The sequence below is a fragment of the Aspergillus fijiensis genome (assembly GCF_003184825.1).
Source record: "Aspergillus fijiensis CBS 313.89 unplaced genomic scaffold BO72scaffold_10, whole genome shotgun sequence".
In the NCBI taxonomy this organism is placed as follows: Eukaryota; Fungi; Ascomycota; class Eurotiomycetes; order Eurotiales; family Aspergillaceae; genus Aspergillus; species Aspergillus fijiensis.
This window is the reverse complement of record NW_024468986.1, coordinates 610,271-628,271: the sequence shown is the minus strand read 5'-3', so window position 1 is coordinate 628,271 and position 18,001 is coordinate 610,271. Positions and strand designations below refer to the sequence as shown.

The following is an 18,001-nucleotide window of genomic DNA, read 5'->3' as shown; positions in this document are numbered from 1 at the left end:
CAGGGATGTGCATAAGATCGACGGCTTGACTGCCTATCTGGGATGTCTTGGCCGAAGATGTGTATGACTCCGGGAGTGGAAGGAACATGAGACACAAAGACAAGGCGGCCAAGCTGAGAGAAAGTAAGAGATGGTAGAGTTATTGTTAAGGGAGCAGCGCATCCACGCTGGCTTTGCAACAGACACAGGGTAAACGGGGGGCGATATTGATTAATAGGATAGATTGGGTGAATATATTTACACAGGGTTGCAATTGCTTCCGTAGTTAGCCCGGCTAGCTCAATCGGTAGAGCGTGAGACTCTTAATCTCAAGGCTGCGGGTTCGAGCCCCGCGTTGGGCTTTCTTTTTTTTCCCCCTACTACGTACTATCACTTGCTACTGTCTTTGTTCTTCTTGTCCTGCTCATTTATTATATAGCTGTTGGCAGCAGCTACTATTTCTGCCTGGCTTATTGCTTTATTGATATATTCAATTTAATTCTTCTGTTCTACTGTAGTTTTACCTACTTCTTCTTTCATAAGAATATCCGCGTTTGGAGTACTACATTAAAAAGTTGTGTATTTTCCGCCCGCATCCCGCTGCGATATATATCGGCAACAACGGCTACATTTCTCGGTACTTCTTGACAGCTTTTGATATTTTTCTTCTGGTATGCCGCCAGCACCTTCTTCGCCGCTTTTTTCGGCATCCCTATCTTTATAATGCTGTACTGCGGTATCGCGTGGTCTTCTGCCAGTTCTTACAATCTTCTAACTACGATGTTACTGTAACATGAAGGTCAAATGCCATTGGATAGCAGCTGCAATAGAAGAGGCATATTTATAGAATTAGAACTACCAGGTGATTTGTCTCGGCCAAACATTGGTATCAATTATGGGCCCGTGGGCGGGCGACATGGTTTGGCTGCAAGGAGGCTGGAAGTCATCCCCAGGCATGTCCTGGATAGCATCTAGTCATCCTGACGGGGGTAAGCTGCCAGTAGATGAACACTCAGTCGACAAAGCCAACGGGGGGCCGACAACCTGTTAGGTATAGTTGATGTGATACTAATACAGCCCCCACTTGACCTTCTGGTGGCCTGCGTCCCCGTCGCACTCCATATAGCCTTTCGCCCCGACACGGCCCTCCCACTCGCACTCGGTGATGGCCTCGGTGATGATGGTCACGATATCCTGACTTCCCGTGTAGTAGGTGACGTCGCCCGTGACACCAACGTTCTGGACGCCGAACTTGCACGAGCCGTACGTGGCAATTGCGCGTTGACGGTCAATCCCGGTCGTCCATTGGCCGTTGGTGCCCTGGATGTTCTGGATGATGGTTTTGCAGTCGGACACCAGCGGGGAGGCGGAGGTGGTCTGGTCCACGTAGGTGTAGCCGCTGCACTTGGTCACGCCCTGCAGCGGGTTGCAGGGGTAGTTCGGGGCGCTGGCGTTGGACGGCGACGGGTTGGACCACGAGGCCCAGGCGACCTGCGGACTGCACACGGGGAGGCGGATGTAGCCGGGGGTGGTGATGTCCTGGTTGGAGAGGTCCTGCAGCGTGTCCTGGTCCAGCGGGTTCGCGACGGGCCCGCCGTTGGCGTTGCCGTTGGCGACGTAGGTGCGGACGGAGCCCTTGATGAGGTCGTCCAGGGTGATGCCACCCCAGGCGTCCCCGCCGAGGCTGCTCAGGCCCCGGGGCGCTGTGAAGTAGGTCGCGTCCTCGCCGCACTCGGAGGTGCCGCAGTTCCGGACAATCCACCCGCTTGCCCAGCTTCTTCTCCGCGGGGCAGCCGCTCCACTTCCCGTCGGCACGTACCAGGTAGTAGAGCTTGTCGTTGTAGCACGAGTAGGTCGCCTCTTGGGTGGCCGCCGTCATGTAGCCGGACAGTGGGTTCTGCGCGCTGCAGTTATAGCCCGAGTCCACGACAAAGGCGTCGGCGCCGGAGACGGCCCACACCGACGGGATCGCGAAGCCGAAGAATGCCTTGTTGATGGAGCTCTCGATCTGCGTGGTGGTTTCCGGGGTCGTGCTGGGACTGACTGAGGGGACAGCGCCGCTGCCCTCGATGAGATTTCCATTGGCGATCATCTGCGTCAGAAGCGTGATCGACGTCTCGGATCCGTTGAACAGATCCCAGAGTTGGTTCTGCGTCACGTTCGCCCACCCAGAGATCACCGAGCCCAGCGTGGCGGTGAAACTGTCCTGCGATTGTGCGGTCCAATGACCTCTGGGTTCACACAGGGGTCTAATCAGCAACGATTTTCCCCTCGGCCTTCCCCTCCGTTCGATTGAGGTCACTTACGGTTCACCTTCCGGTATGACGGCGGACGCAATTGCAGCCCCAAACGCGACCGCGGCATTGCTGATGTCTTTGGCGGTGTCGGCGCCAGCGTCGCCCAGAACTGAGCTGAGCGCCGGTAGACTTTCAAACACTATGGAATCGTCAGAATTAGGTTGGTTGAGGGGGGGGGGACACTCGAGATGTCTGTCCAGGTAATCTACCTCCGTCGAAGTACGGTGCAGCCACCGCAGTGAGACCAAGACCTAGGAGGTTGGTCAAGATCACCAGCTACTCGTCACTGGGAGCTGGAGGCACCGGTGCGAAGGTGCTTTCAAAGTCCTGGAGCTGGTTGTCGATGTACGTTCCAGCAGCTACGCTGATGGCATCGAAGAACTGGGAGTACATCTGGAATCCAGAGAGGAATCGTCATCAGCCACACTCACTCATTCATTGATTGATTCATTCATTTGGTAAATTCGTCGGCTTACCGAGTTGATGACTGTGAGAGATTCATAGATCACCGAAATACGGAACACGGGTAGGTGTCGGAACAAGAGCCTCCTGGGGCGACCAGGCCACAATTGGTGGATTCGCCGACATGGAAAGTATTCATAAGGGAGTAGGAGAATTTCCTCTCGTCATCCGAACCAGTCAGCTTTTGCTCGTCGATATTCTCCCAGATGCTAATAGTGTCGGACCACGCATCCGAGGCGTCCAGCTCCGACCAGCGCTGGGCGCACGGCATGTACAGAGCGTCTTGTATAGCCGGATCCGAGCACGTCAAGGAGGTCCAGTTGCCGGTCCGGTTCCCCTCGACATGACTTTGTCCAGGACGACGTCGTCGATGACTCCGGCCCAGCTCTTGGCTGGGTAAGGGGGAGGATTGTCCTTTTGCAGGTCGGTCGCCCAATCGGTGGTTCCCCCCATGGCGAGGCCCTTATAGAGGGATCTTCGGGACGCCTTGATGCCGTCACTCATCCAGCCGACCAATTGCGTGTCGTCGTACACCAGGATATTGGAGTTACCTGCCGTGTCGATATAACTCTCAGTGACCCGGCTCGGGTCGGCGAGGATGGCCTCGATTTCGGCATTGGGGATGTACCCGGGACTTTGCGTACACGGGCCCGGTTTGGCTTGCGAGCCGTCGGCTGAGCCCAAGAATGTGCATTCGGGCCCGTAGCAGCCGGCTTCGGCCATGGCGAAGGAGCGCCCGTAGCTGGTCACACCGACCACAACCTGGTTGGAGGGGACCCCGGCTTTGGTGATCATAACCAGAGCACTGATGGTTTCCGTCAGGTTCACGTCCGAGCGCAAGCAATTGCCCGTCGAATAGCCAAGCTGAGACCATTGGCTGTCAGAATCCCACTGTCCGTGAAGATCGTAGGTCATATAGATGATGCAGTCCAGGAGCGGAGCCATCTTCTTGATAGGGAAGCCCTTCAGGTACCAATAGGATGACGGTGCCGCAATCGTAACTTCCCGGTCGTCAAGAAGATTCCGTAAGATAGCAAGGAAAGCAAGATAGTTGTCGCCGTCATCAGGACTCGCAGCAGGAATGCCTGGAATATCCGGTGCCTGGAATGGGAAAAGAACGGAAGGTTGATTAGCCACGGGAATACAGCGGTGGGTGAAAGGGTGAAGGCGGTGTATGCTCTTCTTCCCGGTTATTCCCAGTCGATGTTGACTCCATCGAGATCGTACTCTTTGATGAAGTTGGCGATGTTGGTGGCCATGGTCAGACGATTGGCGGCCGTAACACCCTCACGGAAGATCATGTACGTGCTCGGGTCGGTGGAAAATGCCCAGCCACCGATTGACAGAATGCGTTTAGCGCCTTGGATCTGTGTGAACCGGGTGAACTCGAATAGTGTAGTCTTGTCTGGAATTTGGACTATATAGGAGGAAGATAACGCGCCAAAGGAGAAGTAAATGTGGGTGTAGATAGAAGTGTCAATCTGCGACACGTTCTGGTACAGACACGGACGCTGCACGTTGTATCCCTTGTAGTAAGCAATGCTCCGGTAGGTGGTAGGAGGGCTATTCAGCACCATCTCAGTGCCACAGTTCGAGATACAGACATCGGTCCCATTCGCCGCTGTTCCAGGGGCACCTGTGCCAGTGTTGGTGCAGAACTCGGCGGTCACACCACATTGAAATCATTGTCAGTAACAGGCAGAGATTGAGGCATCGAGCGAGAAATAGGGAACTACTTGGCCCCATACATCACAGCACGCACAACTACCATCGGACTACGGTTTAGGAGCGAAGTCGGGCAATGTACCGGCCGAACAGCAGACGTGCTCACCTGCAATCAGAGAAGAGCACTCGTTTGACTCGGAATTATAGTTGGTGAATTGAGCCGGGGTGATACCACATTTTTCCGCCAACGTAGTACAAGTATCACCAGAGACGACCTAAGCGGTGGAGCAGGTGCTCCGAGGAGCGAGGGACCTGCGCCGACGAACAGAGGATATCGAGTCGGGAGAAGCATAGGTGGAGTTGGAGTTGAGGTTGACGCTGATATTGCTAGAGTTGGAGGAAACAGAGTACAGCGGCGTCGCAAGGGGGACTTTGCCCGTGATGTTTTGGACCGATGGCAATGCCAAACATTCCGCCTTGGACGACGATGTGAGCGCTTCTTGTACAGCAGCGAAAGTTCCGTTGCCGGTGGCTATAAGGCCGAACGTGGTGAGAAGTCTGACCCGGCTCGCAGAATTGCATGGCCACACTCGCTCCAAGGCTAGCGTTGGATCCTGCAATGGACCTTTCCAGGTATGCCAGCGCGACATCACCAACACCCTGACTCTGCAGACCTTGACCGACGTAGAGGCCCACCGAGCTTGAGCCGTAGCTGGCAAAGGTTATTGTTGGACGATTCACTGCGCCGAATCCATTGGACAGATATTGGCGGAGCTGCTTGACGAGGGTGGCGAGCGAAGGAGAAACCGATAAGCCCTCACTGGAGGGCCAGAATCCAATCTGATATGTGCCATTTACGGGGGCTGGGGCATCTTTAGACTGCAAGGCGAGGTTTGATGTATTGACCGGCAACGTCGCCCAATCAGGACCGAAAGAGTTGCAGGTATGGATGCGATGAAAGCTGTCCGGATCGTCAACAGGATCATAAAATGAAAAGGAATAAAAAGAGACACTTTGCACGATGCGAGTTGTTCGAAGTTGTGATATAGAGACCGATTGCCAGGATTAGGCCCTGATGCGGCACATCGGGCTGAACAAGAGACCGATCTGCCCTGGTACCCGGGACTCGCAGGAAGCCAAATGGGCACGTTGATGGCGACCGATGAGTCAACGGCGAAGGAAAAGGTAAAAAGATTGATGTAGAGGAAGGTAAGGAAGGTATTGCGCGGCCGAAGCCACGCAGAAGAATTGAAAAAGAAAGAAATCTAGCGTACAATGCGTCTGATAATTCTGTCAGAGGAAGGCGAGATGACCGGAAATTTTATACTTGGCTGATGACCGGAGGCTGTGGGCATCTCCGAGCGGGTCGATTGAGTATTGAACCCTCATACTTGGTCAGTCGGAGATTAGTTGCGTCGACATCCGTTTGTTTGGAGGAGTGATGGGATTGTTGCGGATCAAGAATAACAGAAACAACAAGTAGAGGCAGTAGAGGCAAAACAGAACCCCATCCGGGATTAGGGCACGCTAACAATTCACTAACTCACTACCTGAATCACAGAGGGTCTACTTAGAAAAAGACCCCACCAACCCTTATTAGGCATTAATGGCGCAGCCTGCAGAGATGGCACTATTATTCCTACGCCATCCCGTGATTTCCGATCGGCCCCCTGAAAAATCCTTTCATTATCTATTTCCTCAGGTTGTTCTCCTCCCACTATGACAGCCAGCTGAGGCAGTCCAAATCGCCCTCCAATTCAACCTTCAATCCTTTTTTCACCTTCCACCTTCCTTTTCCAACAACACCTTCAAGCACCTTCAAGCATGAATCACGTTCGCTTTTTTGCTTAGTGCGCGCTGATGGCAAACTCGGTGCTGGCAATAGGCACTGCTACCGCTGCCGATTGGAGAATCTTTGAAGTAGACTTGATATCCCCGCGCAACATGACCTACACCCCTCAGGCGTTGATGCCCATTGTGTTTGCGCTGCAGAGTCCGGCTTTATCTTATGCTACTGCAGCTAGTATTTTCTGGAGCGTGTGGGAAGGCAACAATCTTACATCCCCGGGCTCCATTATTGACGGGGTCTTGGAGCTGGATGTGGGCGACAATTGGAACCTCACTTCGTCGGAACCTCACTTCGTCACCCGATTCTTCAACACTGTCAATTATCCGGAAGGCTTCTGGACCTTGAGCTGGAGTCTTCAGCTTTACAATTGCTCTGACAATCCGGAAAAGCAAGGTGTTCAATTTATCACGACCAGCAATACCACCACTTTCACTGTCAGTCGCCGGTCAGGGAAGGCCCCTGATCTCGTGGCAGCCACATCTTCCGAGACGTGTGGCGCCACAGTCGCCTATGCATATAATGTCACTGGGGGCGATTACGGATGCGGCTTTATGGGTCCCAATGTGACTGCCAACCCGTGCTCGGTGACAATCAATCCTTCGGCCGCATCCAGTATCATGGCAGCCGCCACGGAGATGGCATGTTCTCCTATGGAGACTGGGGTGTACCCTAATGTCAGTTGTCCGGCATTCCCGGTCGAATCCTCGAATGTCGCGGCAACATTGCATATGGCAGCAGCAGTGTCGACATGGCTTACGCTGTTGGCCCTCGTGACTGCCTTGATTCACCTCGGATGATCACGGAGTGTACAGTACAGTATCTAGTGCGGGAGCGAGCCCCTGGCCGCAATGCCTGGAAGGGCAACCGGGCCTTCCTCATATGTAGCAAATCAGCAACATTGAGGCTATTTGTCAAATACTTTTCCTTGTATGAAAATCGTTCTAGTATTGTCGGCTCCGCACAAAGGATTGTCTTTTTAGCTTTTTAGCTCCTACACAGTAATTATTTGTAGATTGTGTAAAAGCGCTGTCGGATCCACCAAACTGCGACTCCAGATATAGGCTCCTAAACCTTTTGCATCCAGTTTCCGCAGCGAGCTGACGGCCGCACTCCAAGCCACAAAGCGACAAATTGCCAGAAAGCAGGCAGAAAATCGGAGGGTTCAAAAGTGGACACCCCCATCGACCAATGAGCTTGTTTGTCTTGGCAGCAAGCACTAATCTTGATAGGGTTTAGAGTGTAAGGCGCGTATCGAGGTGGCCATTTACATACCACTTTCCAGCTGACCCTAGGCTCCGATTCTCGCTTCGACTAACCAGAATACGAAAAGACACACGATCGGAATGAGATTCCAGACATATCTTGTGAAGTCACGCACACAATCTCTTCTATTCAACAAGGTTTAAGAGGGGCAGAAAGCTTGTCAACCGAGATCCCGATTTGGGGAAAACCTTTTCAATCGTTAGAGTAATGTCTTTGGTCATGATACTGAAGTGATATCAACACGTAAGGTTTTCTCCTGGTATCTTTCCATATATCGCTCAATGTAAGTGCTATCGTGCCTATAATTCCTCAAAGTCAATGACCAACGCAAGTGCAGACTCGTGATACTTGACAGCTCTAGGAGTGATCGGCCCGGCGTTGGTGAAAATGTGTATCACAAAGGTAAAATGTCATTCTGACATGTATACTTTGGTACTCGGCCCGCCTTCCATGGCCCCCCAAAGCTTGGCTCTCTGCTCTATAAGAGACTATGCGTGTAAAACCTTGAAAACTACCGGTTGGGACCACTCAAACCGAATACCGGGACTTCCTCCAAAGTCCATCCATTCATCTACGCGAGCTGAGCTATTGGAAAAATCGGAGACTCTTGAAGGAGCTTCGCTGCTGTTAGTCCGGTCGTCCCTGACCCCGAATCACGTACTTTGAAGGCTCACTTTTCGCCTCCACACGCCGGAAATGCCGGTGCCCCTTTCCGCCTGTTCGCGAAAGGGCAAAGAGTCAGAGCTAAAATCGCCCATTGCGCTCTACCCAAGCACCTGAGCAGGCTTCCCCTCGTTTAGAGTTCTGCTATGACAAAGTCCTCGGAAGTCTAGCCTATTCCGCTATTTGGTTGACTGGCTAACTTAGATCACTGACGGGTCAAGCTCCGAGAACTTGTTAGACTCTAACGCCACTGGCAGGAGTTCTCGAGCACGAAAAAAACAATTCAAGCGCTGGAGACAAGGTGAAGACGAAGAGCAAGCGGAAAAGGGCTAGACTTACAAGGCGAATCATTTTCAGAATAGATATTACAAGATGAGCGGGTTTAATTTAGGCAATCCAGCCTGACCAATGCCCCGTGAGGCAGGACTAGCCTCGCACACCGACAGCCACCCGCGGACAGGGGCCCGATCAATGCGTGGAGTCTATGGACCTGTGGTAGGCGTGAGAAATGTGCCCGTACTATCCAGTAGAGGCCTCGTTTTCAGCTCCTTGAATGGGGTGTTCCTTCGACCTCCTGATGAGCAGTGCTTAAGGCAACAACATTGAAAGAAATCAAAGTTCCGACGTCTAATAGAGATATTTTCGATTGACTGACTCGATGCATGCGACATTGGTGGCGGGGTGGGGGGCAAATTTCTGTGCCGGCAGGATGATTGGGCCCTTCGGTAAACTAGGGTCTGAGCCAAGCTTTGCAGAATTTTGCGAAGCTTTTTCGGGATCCTCGGGGTTGTGAGATGATAGATCGGAACGCCGGCGGTGCCTGCACGCCCCACAACACTGTACAGTACGTACATACCTAGTAACTATTAGCATTCCATATCCACCTCACTCGCCTGAACACGAGGGCTTGATAGAATTCGCAATTTCATTCAATGCATGATTAGAATGATTTGTTTTCGCAGTTAATAGTAAGATAACGGGGTAGCCGCTGAGTGAAGGATGATGCTTCAAGCGGGACTTTAGACAGCAAACTGGAAGAATTGACGACTACCTCTCGCGGCGAATGAGTCACCCCGATACATGGAAGAGGCTCACTTGGACAGACGGGAAAGCCACTCTATACAGATTACAAACAGCTATTCCAGGAAAAACGACATGTACCTATACTCAAAGGCTTTCTAGTTGTATTGCCCGAGCATATTTGTTCGTCGAGTTCAATTCGATCAGTTGGAAGTCATGAACTGTACACTTGCGGTACATTTGGTTTCTGTCTGTTCTACCTATGACTCAAACCCGAGCCCTGAGAAGCTTTGCGAGATTTTACCGAATCCTCAATTGGATTGGGGGCTGAAAAGCGCGGAAGACGGGTGTCATTCCACGCCCCACAGAGGCGGACAAGGTATTAGTGCGGAGTACTCCGTGTATCGCGTCAAACTCTCGTTTCCCATGTCTTTCGAAGAATTGAAGGCCACACCATCTTCTATACCAGGTGATGTTCAGTGCTGAGATTGATTTCCGTGGCTGTCCGGTTGCACGACAGGATATAAAACGCTCGACGGTCAGACCTGATGACAGCAGAACAGAGCTTTATTGTTCCCCATCACTGTCTTTTGGCTTGCTCAAGTATCTCGCCCCTTCGTTCTCGAACAAGCATTAACCAACCATGATGTCTCCAAGATCCCTCACGGCAGGTCGTCTTCTACTCGAGCAGCTACACCTGGCATGGGGTATGGCCATCGCCCCGCGCCAGCAAGTGATTTGCACCTATGAGACGGCAGCCAGCTCCGGAGATACTTGCCACTCTTTCTCGGCGGATTGGGGCTTGGACGTGCAAACCTTCGAGTCTCTCAACCCGGGCATCACCTGCCCGGCCCTCGTGGCCGGTCAGAACTACTGTGTAGTCGGCACAGCTTTATCTGGTGGATCGACTACAAGCTCCTCCTCAACTCTCACTACCTCCACGTCAACAATGACATCGCTATCCTCATTGACTCCACATCAACCGCAACAAACCGGCACCGCCGCCAATTGCGACCAATTCTATCTTGTTCAGATTAAAGACTTGTGCAAAAAGATCGAAGCCCAGTTTGACATCAGCGCAACCCAGCTCCTTAAGTGGAACCCATCTGTCGACTCTGGTAGGTCCTTCCATGTTCTCCGATCAGTGTCCGTACGCCGTGAAACGAAAAGGGGTACAGCTCATAGACACCAATTATCGTAGCCGACCAGCCTCACAGAGTGTTCCAACATCCTGGCAGGCTACTACTACTGTGTAGACGTCCCCGGCACCACCACTCCCGTTACCACTACAATACCGGCGACCACCACGACCACCACTCCCGCTGATGGTATCACCGCGCCCACGCCCATCTAGACCGGCATGACCGACAACTGCAGCAAGTTTGACCTCATTCAATCCGGTGACAGCTGCGAAGCCATCGCCGTGAAATACGACATTCAACTGTCCACCTTCTACACCTGGAACCCGGCGGTCGGCTCGTCCTGCGCCGACCTTGACGTGGGCTATTATGTCTGTGTCGAGACCCTGGACTACACAGCGCGGACGACCACGACAACCGCCACCGGCAAAGCCATCACTATCCCGACGCCTTTCGAGCCCGAAATGGTGGCTGGCTGTACCGCTTTCTATTTCGTCCGCTCGGGCGATACGTGCCCGTTCATTGCTAGCAGTCACGGCATCACCGTCGCCGATATTGAGGAGTGGAACCCCAAAGTCGGGTCCGCCTGCACGGACCTCTGGTTGGATGAGTACATCTGCGTGGGCGTCTGACAGTCTTAGCACATCCCCAGGGAAAGTTGGATGGGGTGGACATAAGCAAAAGGCTTAGTGCGCAGGAGCAGCTTGGATGGAAATTGGGCAGGGCGGGCAGCGGTTTTCAGCGAAGATAAAACTTATAAAATTTATGCTAGAGATGTATGATACGTCTTACAATAATGTAGAGAGAGGGTGGGTTGAATTGGTTGATAAAGGGTGAGAATAGTTTCCATACCCTGAAGAGGGAGTGATTCGACTATGGTGTATATTTGAGCCACACCGTGGAGTCGTGTGTGCTTGATTCTAATAATAAAATTAACATGTCCGCGTAGTGAAGTCGATGATAGCCTTGTAGCCCGAACACCCAACGCTGGCTCACTAGACATGCTAATCCACCCTTCAATTGAGACCAGCGACCACCACGCAGATATGTGCACCGACCAAGCCCGTGAGTTGAGACACAAATACCAGAGCACGCAATCGGCCGAAGCCCGCCGGGATAATCCTTCGGACACCTCCCAAAGAATACAACCACGGCGTGAACTGAGGTGACTACGCTCTCTCCATCCCGTCCGACCGGTCCAGCAACAGAACTCAGCCAAACACACTCGAGGTAACATCCACTTCGGTGCGCGACAGAAATTAGAAGACAGTCTCAAAATTATCTTTGGTGAACTCGTAGATGGCGCGGAAGTCGCGGCAGAGATGCGGGTTCCCCATCCCGAAGACGACGGTGCGATGCCGGTCGTAGACGGCCCCCTCCATCGTCGTGTCCCCGGCGCACATGATCCCCTGGCGGATGTAGTCGATGCAGTGGGGCAGGTGGTCGACCTGATCGAGCTCGGAGATGTCAATTTCCTCCCGTCGCCCCTCCTGGACTTTGAGGATGATCTCGTAGATCGTTTTGCGGACGTAGTCCTGCACCACAGGGAACAGGGTCAACGAACATCACGGCATTAGAAACATGCAAAAAAAAAAAAATTAACAGAGCTAGCCGATGCAGAGACGAGGCTCAGAGGTCTTACCAGGCAATGGAGCTGGTGAAACATCGAAATCGAGAAGCGTGAATAGCCGTCGCCAGTGGGAAGGCCGGGGGTGAGCCCGTATTTCTGGTAGTCGCGAATGAGGACGAATCCGCGGCCCGCTGTAGAAAGTATCATCCAGGGCATTTTAGTCACATTTATGGGAAGGGAGAGGCTGTCTGCGGTAGGCACTCACGAGGGAGTAGGGCATCCCATGTCTCGTTCAACATTCCACCATCGCGGGTAGGCTCGACGCCAAAGATTTCATCGTGCCTGAAGCTCTCCAATACGTATGGGACTGTTTTGGAATGGAGAGAAGTTGTCAGTATCCTCTTTGCGTGGGGAAAGACCGCATGGCCGCATGTGAAGAAGAGAGAAAGTCACCATCAGGCACGACCGTGGGCGGTGCAACTGGGATGTGTGTGTGCGGGAAACTGCGGGACCAGAACGCCCCAAGGGCGGCCGAGGCGAGCATCAGGGCGAGTACGAGTATGCTCTTCACTACGATGAGCTGGTAGTTGCGCCAGAATTCGTGAACCACTTCGGAGAGCCACGGGCGGTGAAACGGGGATCGTGGACCGAGGGCATCATCATCGGTTTCAGTCTCGTTTGACAGTTTTGAATACTCTGAGGGCTGGTTCAGGAACTCCATTGTGACGGTTTCAGAAGCAACGAAGTTGAGGTCTTGGCGGCAAGTGCTGCATCGAGCGAGAGCCGTGTGCCTATGTGGGAGGTCGACCTACGCTCGTGTGATTGTTGGTGGGCAGGGACGTGTATTTATAACCTGGTGGGCTGATAAGGAGGGATATCTTGTGCAGTGAGGGGAGGGTTATCAATCAGAATCTACTGACTAGCGTATCGTTCGAAACGCGTCATTTCGAGTCCTCTGATCATGCTCATTGTCCTGGTCTCGATGAAGACCACTGTCTCAAGCTTAAAGCCCAATATAACTCCAGAGTACGCAAAAGTCAGAGCAATGCTATCCCCAATCTACTCTCCTGTAAGCGATTCTGTCATATCTCAACTATTAAAACCAAGTGCGATTGTACTGGCGCTCGCGATCGATCTGAAAACGACTAATAGCATCATAGTCGACACACTCATGCTCCACCCCCCAGCCAGACACTGTCGTTGCCACGCCCTCGTCTGGAACAAACAGCGGTGTATATCCTTCGATCTCAAAAATAGCATTGCCACAGAGGACACTCTGGCGTAGGTACTCAAAGCAATGGTTGACATGCACGTTCCATTTCTTTTCGGTGTATTGGGGCGTGCTGGGGCCGCCGGTCTTGATCTGCCAATAGTGGGCGCGAATATGATTCTTGATTTGGGTCGATTAGCTTTGATAGGCCCAGACAGGCTCACTGAGGAAACATACCAAGCAATGCATCTGGTGCATGATGGACAAGACGTAGAAATCTTGTGGGGGTGGACTCGGTCGATTAGGGTGGTAGTAGGGCGACGGCATTCCCGGCGGCAGATTGTAGTCCCGTTGCTCTTGCTCGGTCATATAGAGAACGTCGTGAGCTACCAACCTGTTAGCATTGATCTTTCTGATTACCACGGTCGTCAACTGGATGTACCCGCGATCAGAGCCTCCCAGTGGTCATTCGCCTCCTCGGACGGTCCAACATAGCGCCCATCCATCTGAAAGCTGCGTTTGACGGTCTTGAACACCGAGGCCGGCAGGGGAGACTTGCGGTCTGCGGTCTGCACGGGTGCTGTCCGAACCCAGAGAGTGATTGCCAGGAGCCATCCCACCACCAAGAGGAAGTAGAGGACACACTGAACCGTTGTCCGGCGAGCTGTAGAGAACTCCGATGCTTTCTCTAGATCAAGGTCCGCTGCTTCGATCTCTTCATCTTGACCCCCTTCCGCGTAGGAGGAGAGAAAGGGTTGTTTGGCCTTCGAGTCCTCCATCGTGGTGTTTGTGCTTCGAATGAGAAGCGGCCAGGAAGCAGTCGTCCAGAGCCCCAAATGACTTGTTGGGGAAAAGAATGGGCTCTGGTCAGAAGGTCTTGATTTGAAATCAATCGCGTGTCTTTCTGCATGTCTTAGATTGAGGAGACATGAGCATGTACGAGGTTCCCAGTTTGGAGCATCATATCCACCTTGATGCATAATGCTGGTATTGCCACAATACAATACAGCCCGGTAAGTTACCTTGAAAGATGTATAGTACCGGCTAGGTAAGAATGACGGTACGGTAAAGTACATTTCCGTGACAAGGACATGCGACAAGCTTATCTCCATGGTCTGGGCGCTGCTGCGTCTGCAGAAAATCAAGCTTTGGTCATGTCCCTGTTCTCCACCTCCAATTCTTGATTAGACGCAGCCAAACGGTGCAATCTGGAGCTGCAGATAGATTCACCGTCTATGCTCGGAGTCACACTGTCATCGCATTCGGGAATGTCCCATAGACAGCTTGTTTGGCTGAGGCCCTATCTACTACCTCTTGTTAGGTTCTCCGCAGCTTGCATTAGACGGATCAAACTGATATGTACAGTTTCGATCTGCAAAGCAGAATTGAGCCAAAAGGAACACACAAAGAAGGCAGACTGTTAAATCGCAATTGTGCAAGTGAAATCTTCGGTCTGTACTAGATAGCGTGACACTCGGACTCTGCGACTTGGATCTTCCCGGTTGCCTTGTCCTCCAGATAGTCCTCAATGCGCAACCCCCCCACCTCATCCTCCACGACTAGCGCCGCCCCGCGAAAATCGCTCAGATTCCTCCCAATCGTCCACTTAAGCAATTGGTCATACTTCTTACAGGTATGAATGGTGTCCACCCGAGGTCGCATGCTCTTGGTGGCGTCATTCCACTGCACCGGGATAATTGAGGTGTCGGCCGAGCATATGAGGGACTGGCGGACTTGATCGATACAGTGATCTGGCAGATGAAAGTTAGCAGCTTGTCACGCGGGGATTTCCGTATCCTTGAAATGTATACCTATGTGGAGCCATGTACAGTAATCCAGCGTTCCGTCTTTGTGATACATGCTCCGGCCGTAGCGCTCTGGATAAAAGGCCTGGCGAATGAAGTTCTAGCGACGGCATGAGCAATTGAGATTACCTCGCTATCGTGCAGCAACGAACTAACATACCAGGCAATGCAACTGGTGAAAGACATCGAGGACGACCATGTACTGGTCTTCGAGCCCGGGTTCGGCGACGCGAGAGGTTACATTGGGGAGCTGCATGGCCGCCTCCCGGTCAACGTATGTGAACAGGCCAGCTGTTTCTCGCAGACACTAGTGGTGAGCATTCCACACACACTGGGTGACAAGAGGTGGGCTCACAGTGGTAGGACTCGAGCCAAAGTCGGTCTTTCTCATCATCGGGCCAGCCTTGGAAGGGGGATTTGTCGTCCCCGCGGCTGCGGTAGAAGGTGCGGGTCTCGTACTCCACTAGGGGGTTGACCGGTGCTGTTTGTGAAGTAAGCATGGCACTCAAGATACACGCATTCTTTTCACAAGTTACATACAATAGAGAAGAAGTTCTGAGTGTTGCTCGGGCAGCCAGAGCCTGGGTGTAACGAGCAGAATGAGAAGAATTGTGACGAGACACCACGGCAATGCTAAGGGTAGGGTGCGTTGGAAGACAGATCTCTGCTTGGGTGGATGATCACAATGAGGGCAAGCCACCTCACCATCTCTCGTTCCAAGAAGCGTTTCTTCCTCTTCGAGGGCTGGAGGATTCATGGTGTCTGTCTGCATTGTCGATGCTTTCCAAGGTCGGATTCATCTTCGCCTCGGTAAATAAATGGATATTCGGAAGAGACGAAGTTCATGACGGCGCCAATCCTGCAGGACCAGCCGCTTCATTCCGACACATCACCCTGCCTGAACCATGCATGAAGATATTGGTAAGTATCATGCGCACAACCAGTCTGTTTTATTACATACGTGGTAAATTACAGGTATGTTTCCACTAATGTCATGTAAGTATGCATACTCATACCTTGCTCCGAGTCTCAATCTCAGACTAAACCACGGGCCCGGAACACTGCTTGAACTACGAGATATGCAGTCTAGCCATGAAAAATATCGCTGCCGCACAATCAAGCACCAGGCTGGATGCACCTACCAAGGAATCCCAACTCATCTGCTCCGTTTGGCCTTCAGTACGGATATATTGAGAGTTAATAAATTCTCCGGCAGAGCAGAGAGCGGATGAACCCGCGACAAGTGTAAGAACTACCACTATCGAAGATGAAGACAGCTGCCGACCCGTGGTGGATGCTGGCGCTGACTTGTGGCCTTGGAGGGTGCGCGTGCCCCTCCTTTCCTCGAAGCCATTCCTGACAATCTCTCAAGGCTCCAGGTCCTATGGACGATGATGCAATCCAGTGGCACGGTGAGATCCCAATCCAGAGCCCCTGTAATCTGTTACTAACCCGGATAGTCTTTCCTCCTGTCTCTCGGGCTGCCCGCCCCCCTCACAGCCTTTGCCTGGGTGTCCGCCCCTCTCGCGGGTACTTTTGTGTATCCCTGGATGGGAAGCCTGAGCGACCGATGCAAGTCTCGTTACGGTCGTCGCCGGCCCTTCATCCTGCTCGGTGCAGTGGGGGCGGTCCTACTCTTGGCCTCGTTGGCCTGGGTGGAGACTGTAACTCGTGCTGTCTGTCTTCCTTTGGGAGTGGATGAACCTATGCTGCAGAGAGTGATCCTAGTGACTGCACTGGTCCTGATTTGGTTGTTGAACTTTGCCATCCAGCCCCTTCAGATGGGGTTGCGCGCTCTCAGTGTGGACGTCTGTCCCGGCGCCGAGCAAGCTCGAGCCAATGCGTGGGCAACAAATTGCATCGGAGTCGGCAGGATCCTTGGTTATGTCTCCGCATACAGTGTCAGGCTTGGCCCAACGCCTGCCGAGCAGTTTCAGGCGATGGCTCTCATAGCAATCTTATGCCTGTGTGCTACAGTCGCTTACTGCTGTGCGGTGATCGAAGAGTCGCATCATACTCCCCAAGCCACTTCTACGAGGTTAGCGATGTCGCCTAAACGTTGGCTCTCGGTTTATCGTGCCTTGCCATCCGGTTTTCGTCTTCTTTGCCAAGCCCAAGTGTGTGCTTGGACGGCGTGGTTCTCTTTCTTGTATTATTCTACGATGTAAGTTGTCTCCTCTAGTGGGATGGGAAAATGTTGAGCTGCGTGGCTGACACCGGGGGAAAGCTATATTGAAACACTGAGTGCGTACATCGTTAACGAGACAGCCTCTCTATACTAACCTTCATCCAGATAAGATGTCCTTCCAATCCAGCGGCAATGTCATTGTATCTATGCAACAAGGAGTTGTGTTTGGACTCGCCTTTGCCATTGTGGCTTTGGGCGCCTCACTCACTTTGCACAGCCTCATGAATCGGTCAAAAAGCAAGCATGAGCAAGCTCTTGCGAGGTACGGCATCTGGAAGCTCCTGGCCGGAAGCCATGTGATCTTTGGGTGTATTTTGCTGGCCACTATACTCGTGGACCAGTGGATCTCTTCAGCAGTCATTCTCTGTCTTTGCGGTATACCTTGGTCATTGCTGCTTTGGGCACCTTACACGATTATCGGAAGTGAGTTTGCGGGATTTAACGGGGATCCAGAGGGCTGCGCAGAGCGTATCGAGGCGCGAAACCTTGACATCGGCGTAGTATTGAGTGTACATAATATCTGCATTTCGTTGCCACAGGTCTTTGCTGCCGTGCTGGATGGAGGGATCATCTAGGCCGCGGGGAGAATGGGGTCCCAGAACAGTGCCGGCTGGGTTTTAAGACTGGGAGCGGCAGGCCCTCTGATAGCGGCCTATCTTACTATCAAAATGGTCCGATATCAGTATAATTGAAATGCTTGCTTGATCTCACTCAATTTACGCCAACAATGGAGCAAGCTATTGGAGAAGTCTGTTCTTGCATCATACATTCCGGTAAACTAGAATCTATGCACAGATATGTACGCTGGCCTGCACGACTCGCTATGTACATTTTTGGCCGTCACTGCATACATTCATCGACGGCTACCTGAACACACCATCTCCCGACACC

The 18,001-nt window shown here is 52.5% G+C and overlaps 7 protein-coding genes and 1 non-coding gene across 8 annotated transcripts; 4 read left to right on the top strand and 4 right to left on the bottom strand.

The window, feature by feature from the left end:
• The first annotated feature begins 268 nt into the window (after positions 1–268).
• BO72DRAFT_t63 lies at positions 269–341 on the top strand. The gene has a single exon. It is a non-coding gene; the product is annotated as a tRNA-Lys (tRNA).
• Positions 342–1,047: 706 nt separating this feature from the next.
• On the bottom strand, positions 1,048–5,275 carry BO72DRAFT_456502 (glycoside hydrolase; the record flags this gene model as incomplete). Its single annotated transcript, XM_040946278.1, has 12 exons — positions 1,048–1,710; positions 1,799–2,210; positions 2,286–2,415; positions 2,486–2,527; positions 2,564–2,669; positions 2,794–2,994; positions 3,087–3,839; positions 3,950–4,374; positions 4,570–4,678; positions 4,730–4,935; positions 4,967–5,223; positions 5,262–5,275. 12 exons carry the CDS (start codon positions 5,273–5,275, stop codon positions 1,048–1,050), a joined length of 3,318 nt encoding a protein of 1,105 aa, XP_040804266.1.
• Positions 5,276–6,260: 985 nt separating this feature from the next.
• BO72DRAFT_371730 (uncharacterized protein) lies at positions 6,261–7,049 on the top strand (the record flags this gene model as incomplete). Its single annotated transcript, XM_040941016.1, has 1 exon — positions 6,261–7,049. A coding segment is annotated over one exon (789 nt), but the record flags the coding sequence as incomplete, so codon positions are not given.
• Positions 7,050–9,844: 2,795 nt separating this feature from the next.
• Positions 9,845–10,969, top strand: BO72DRAFT_456500 (LysM peptidoglycan-binding domain-containing protein; the record flags this gene model as incomplete). Its single annotated transcript, XM_040946277.1, has 2 exons — positions 9,845–10,348; positions 10,553–10,969. 2 exons carry the CDS (start codon positions 9,845–9,847, stop codon positions 10,967–10,969), a joined length of 921 nt encoding a protein of 306 aa, XP_040804264.1.
• A 627-nt stretch (positions 10,970–11,596) lies between these two features.
• BO72DRAFT_503200 (uncharacterized protein) lies at positions 11,597–12,695 on the bottom strand (the record flags this gene model as incomplete). The annotated part of the gene is made up of 4 exons (XM_040949103.1): positions 12,361–12,695; positions 12,173–12,274; positions 11,980–12,098; positions 11,597–11,872 (listed from the first exon to the last, which is right to left on the bottom strand). Exons 1-4 carry the CDS (start codon positions 12,626–12,628, stop codon positions 11,597–11,599), a joined length of 765 nt encoding a protein of 254 aa, XP_040804263.1. The 5' UTR covers positions 12,629–12,695.
• A 314-nt stretch (positions 12,696–13,009) lies between these two features.
• On the bottom strand, positions 13,010–13,671 carry BO72DRAFT_365046 (uncharacterized protein; the record flags this gene model as incomplete). The annotated part of the gene is made up of 3 exons (XM_040940767.1): positions 13,010–13,297; positions 13,355–13,503; positions 13,560–13,671. Coding segments are annotated over 3 exons (549 nt in total), but the record flags the coding sequence as incomplete, so codon positions are not given.
• A 904-nt stretch (positions 13,672–14,575) lies between these two features.
• On the bottom strand, positions 14,576–15,422 carry BO72DRAFT_371976 (oxidase ustYa family protein; the record flags this gene model as incomplete). The annotated part of the gene is made up of 4 exons (XM_040941028.1): positions 14,576–14,868; positions 14,929–15,022; positions 15,083–15,213; positions 15,278–15,422. 4 exons carry the CDS (start codon positions 15,420–15,422, stop codon positions 14,576–14,578), a joined length of 663 nt encoding a protein of 220 aa, XP_040804261.1.
• A 767-nt stretch (positions 15,423–16,189) lies between these two features.
• On the top strand, positions 16,190–17,685 carry BO72DRAFT_493593 (MFS general substrate transporter; the record flags this gene model as incomplete). Its single annotated transcript, XM_040948393.1, has 5 exons — positions 16,190–16,245; positions 16,295–16,334; positions 16,383–17,086; positions 17,150–17,166; positions 17,216–17,685. The coding sequence occupies 5 exons, from the start codon at positions 16,190–16,192 to the stop codon at positions 17,683–17,685; spliced, it is 1,287 nt and encodes a 428-aa protein (XP_040804260.1).
• Between the last annotated feature and the right edge of the window lie 316 nt (positions 17,686–18,001).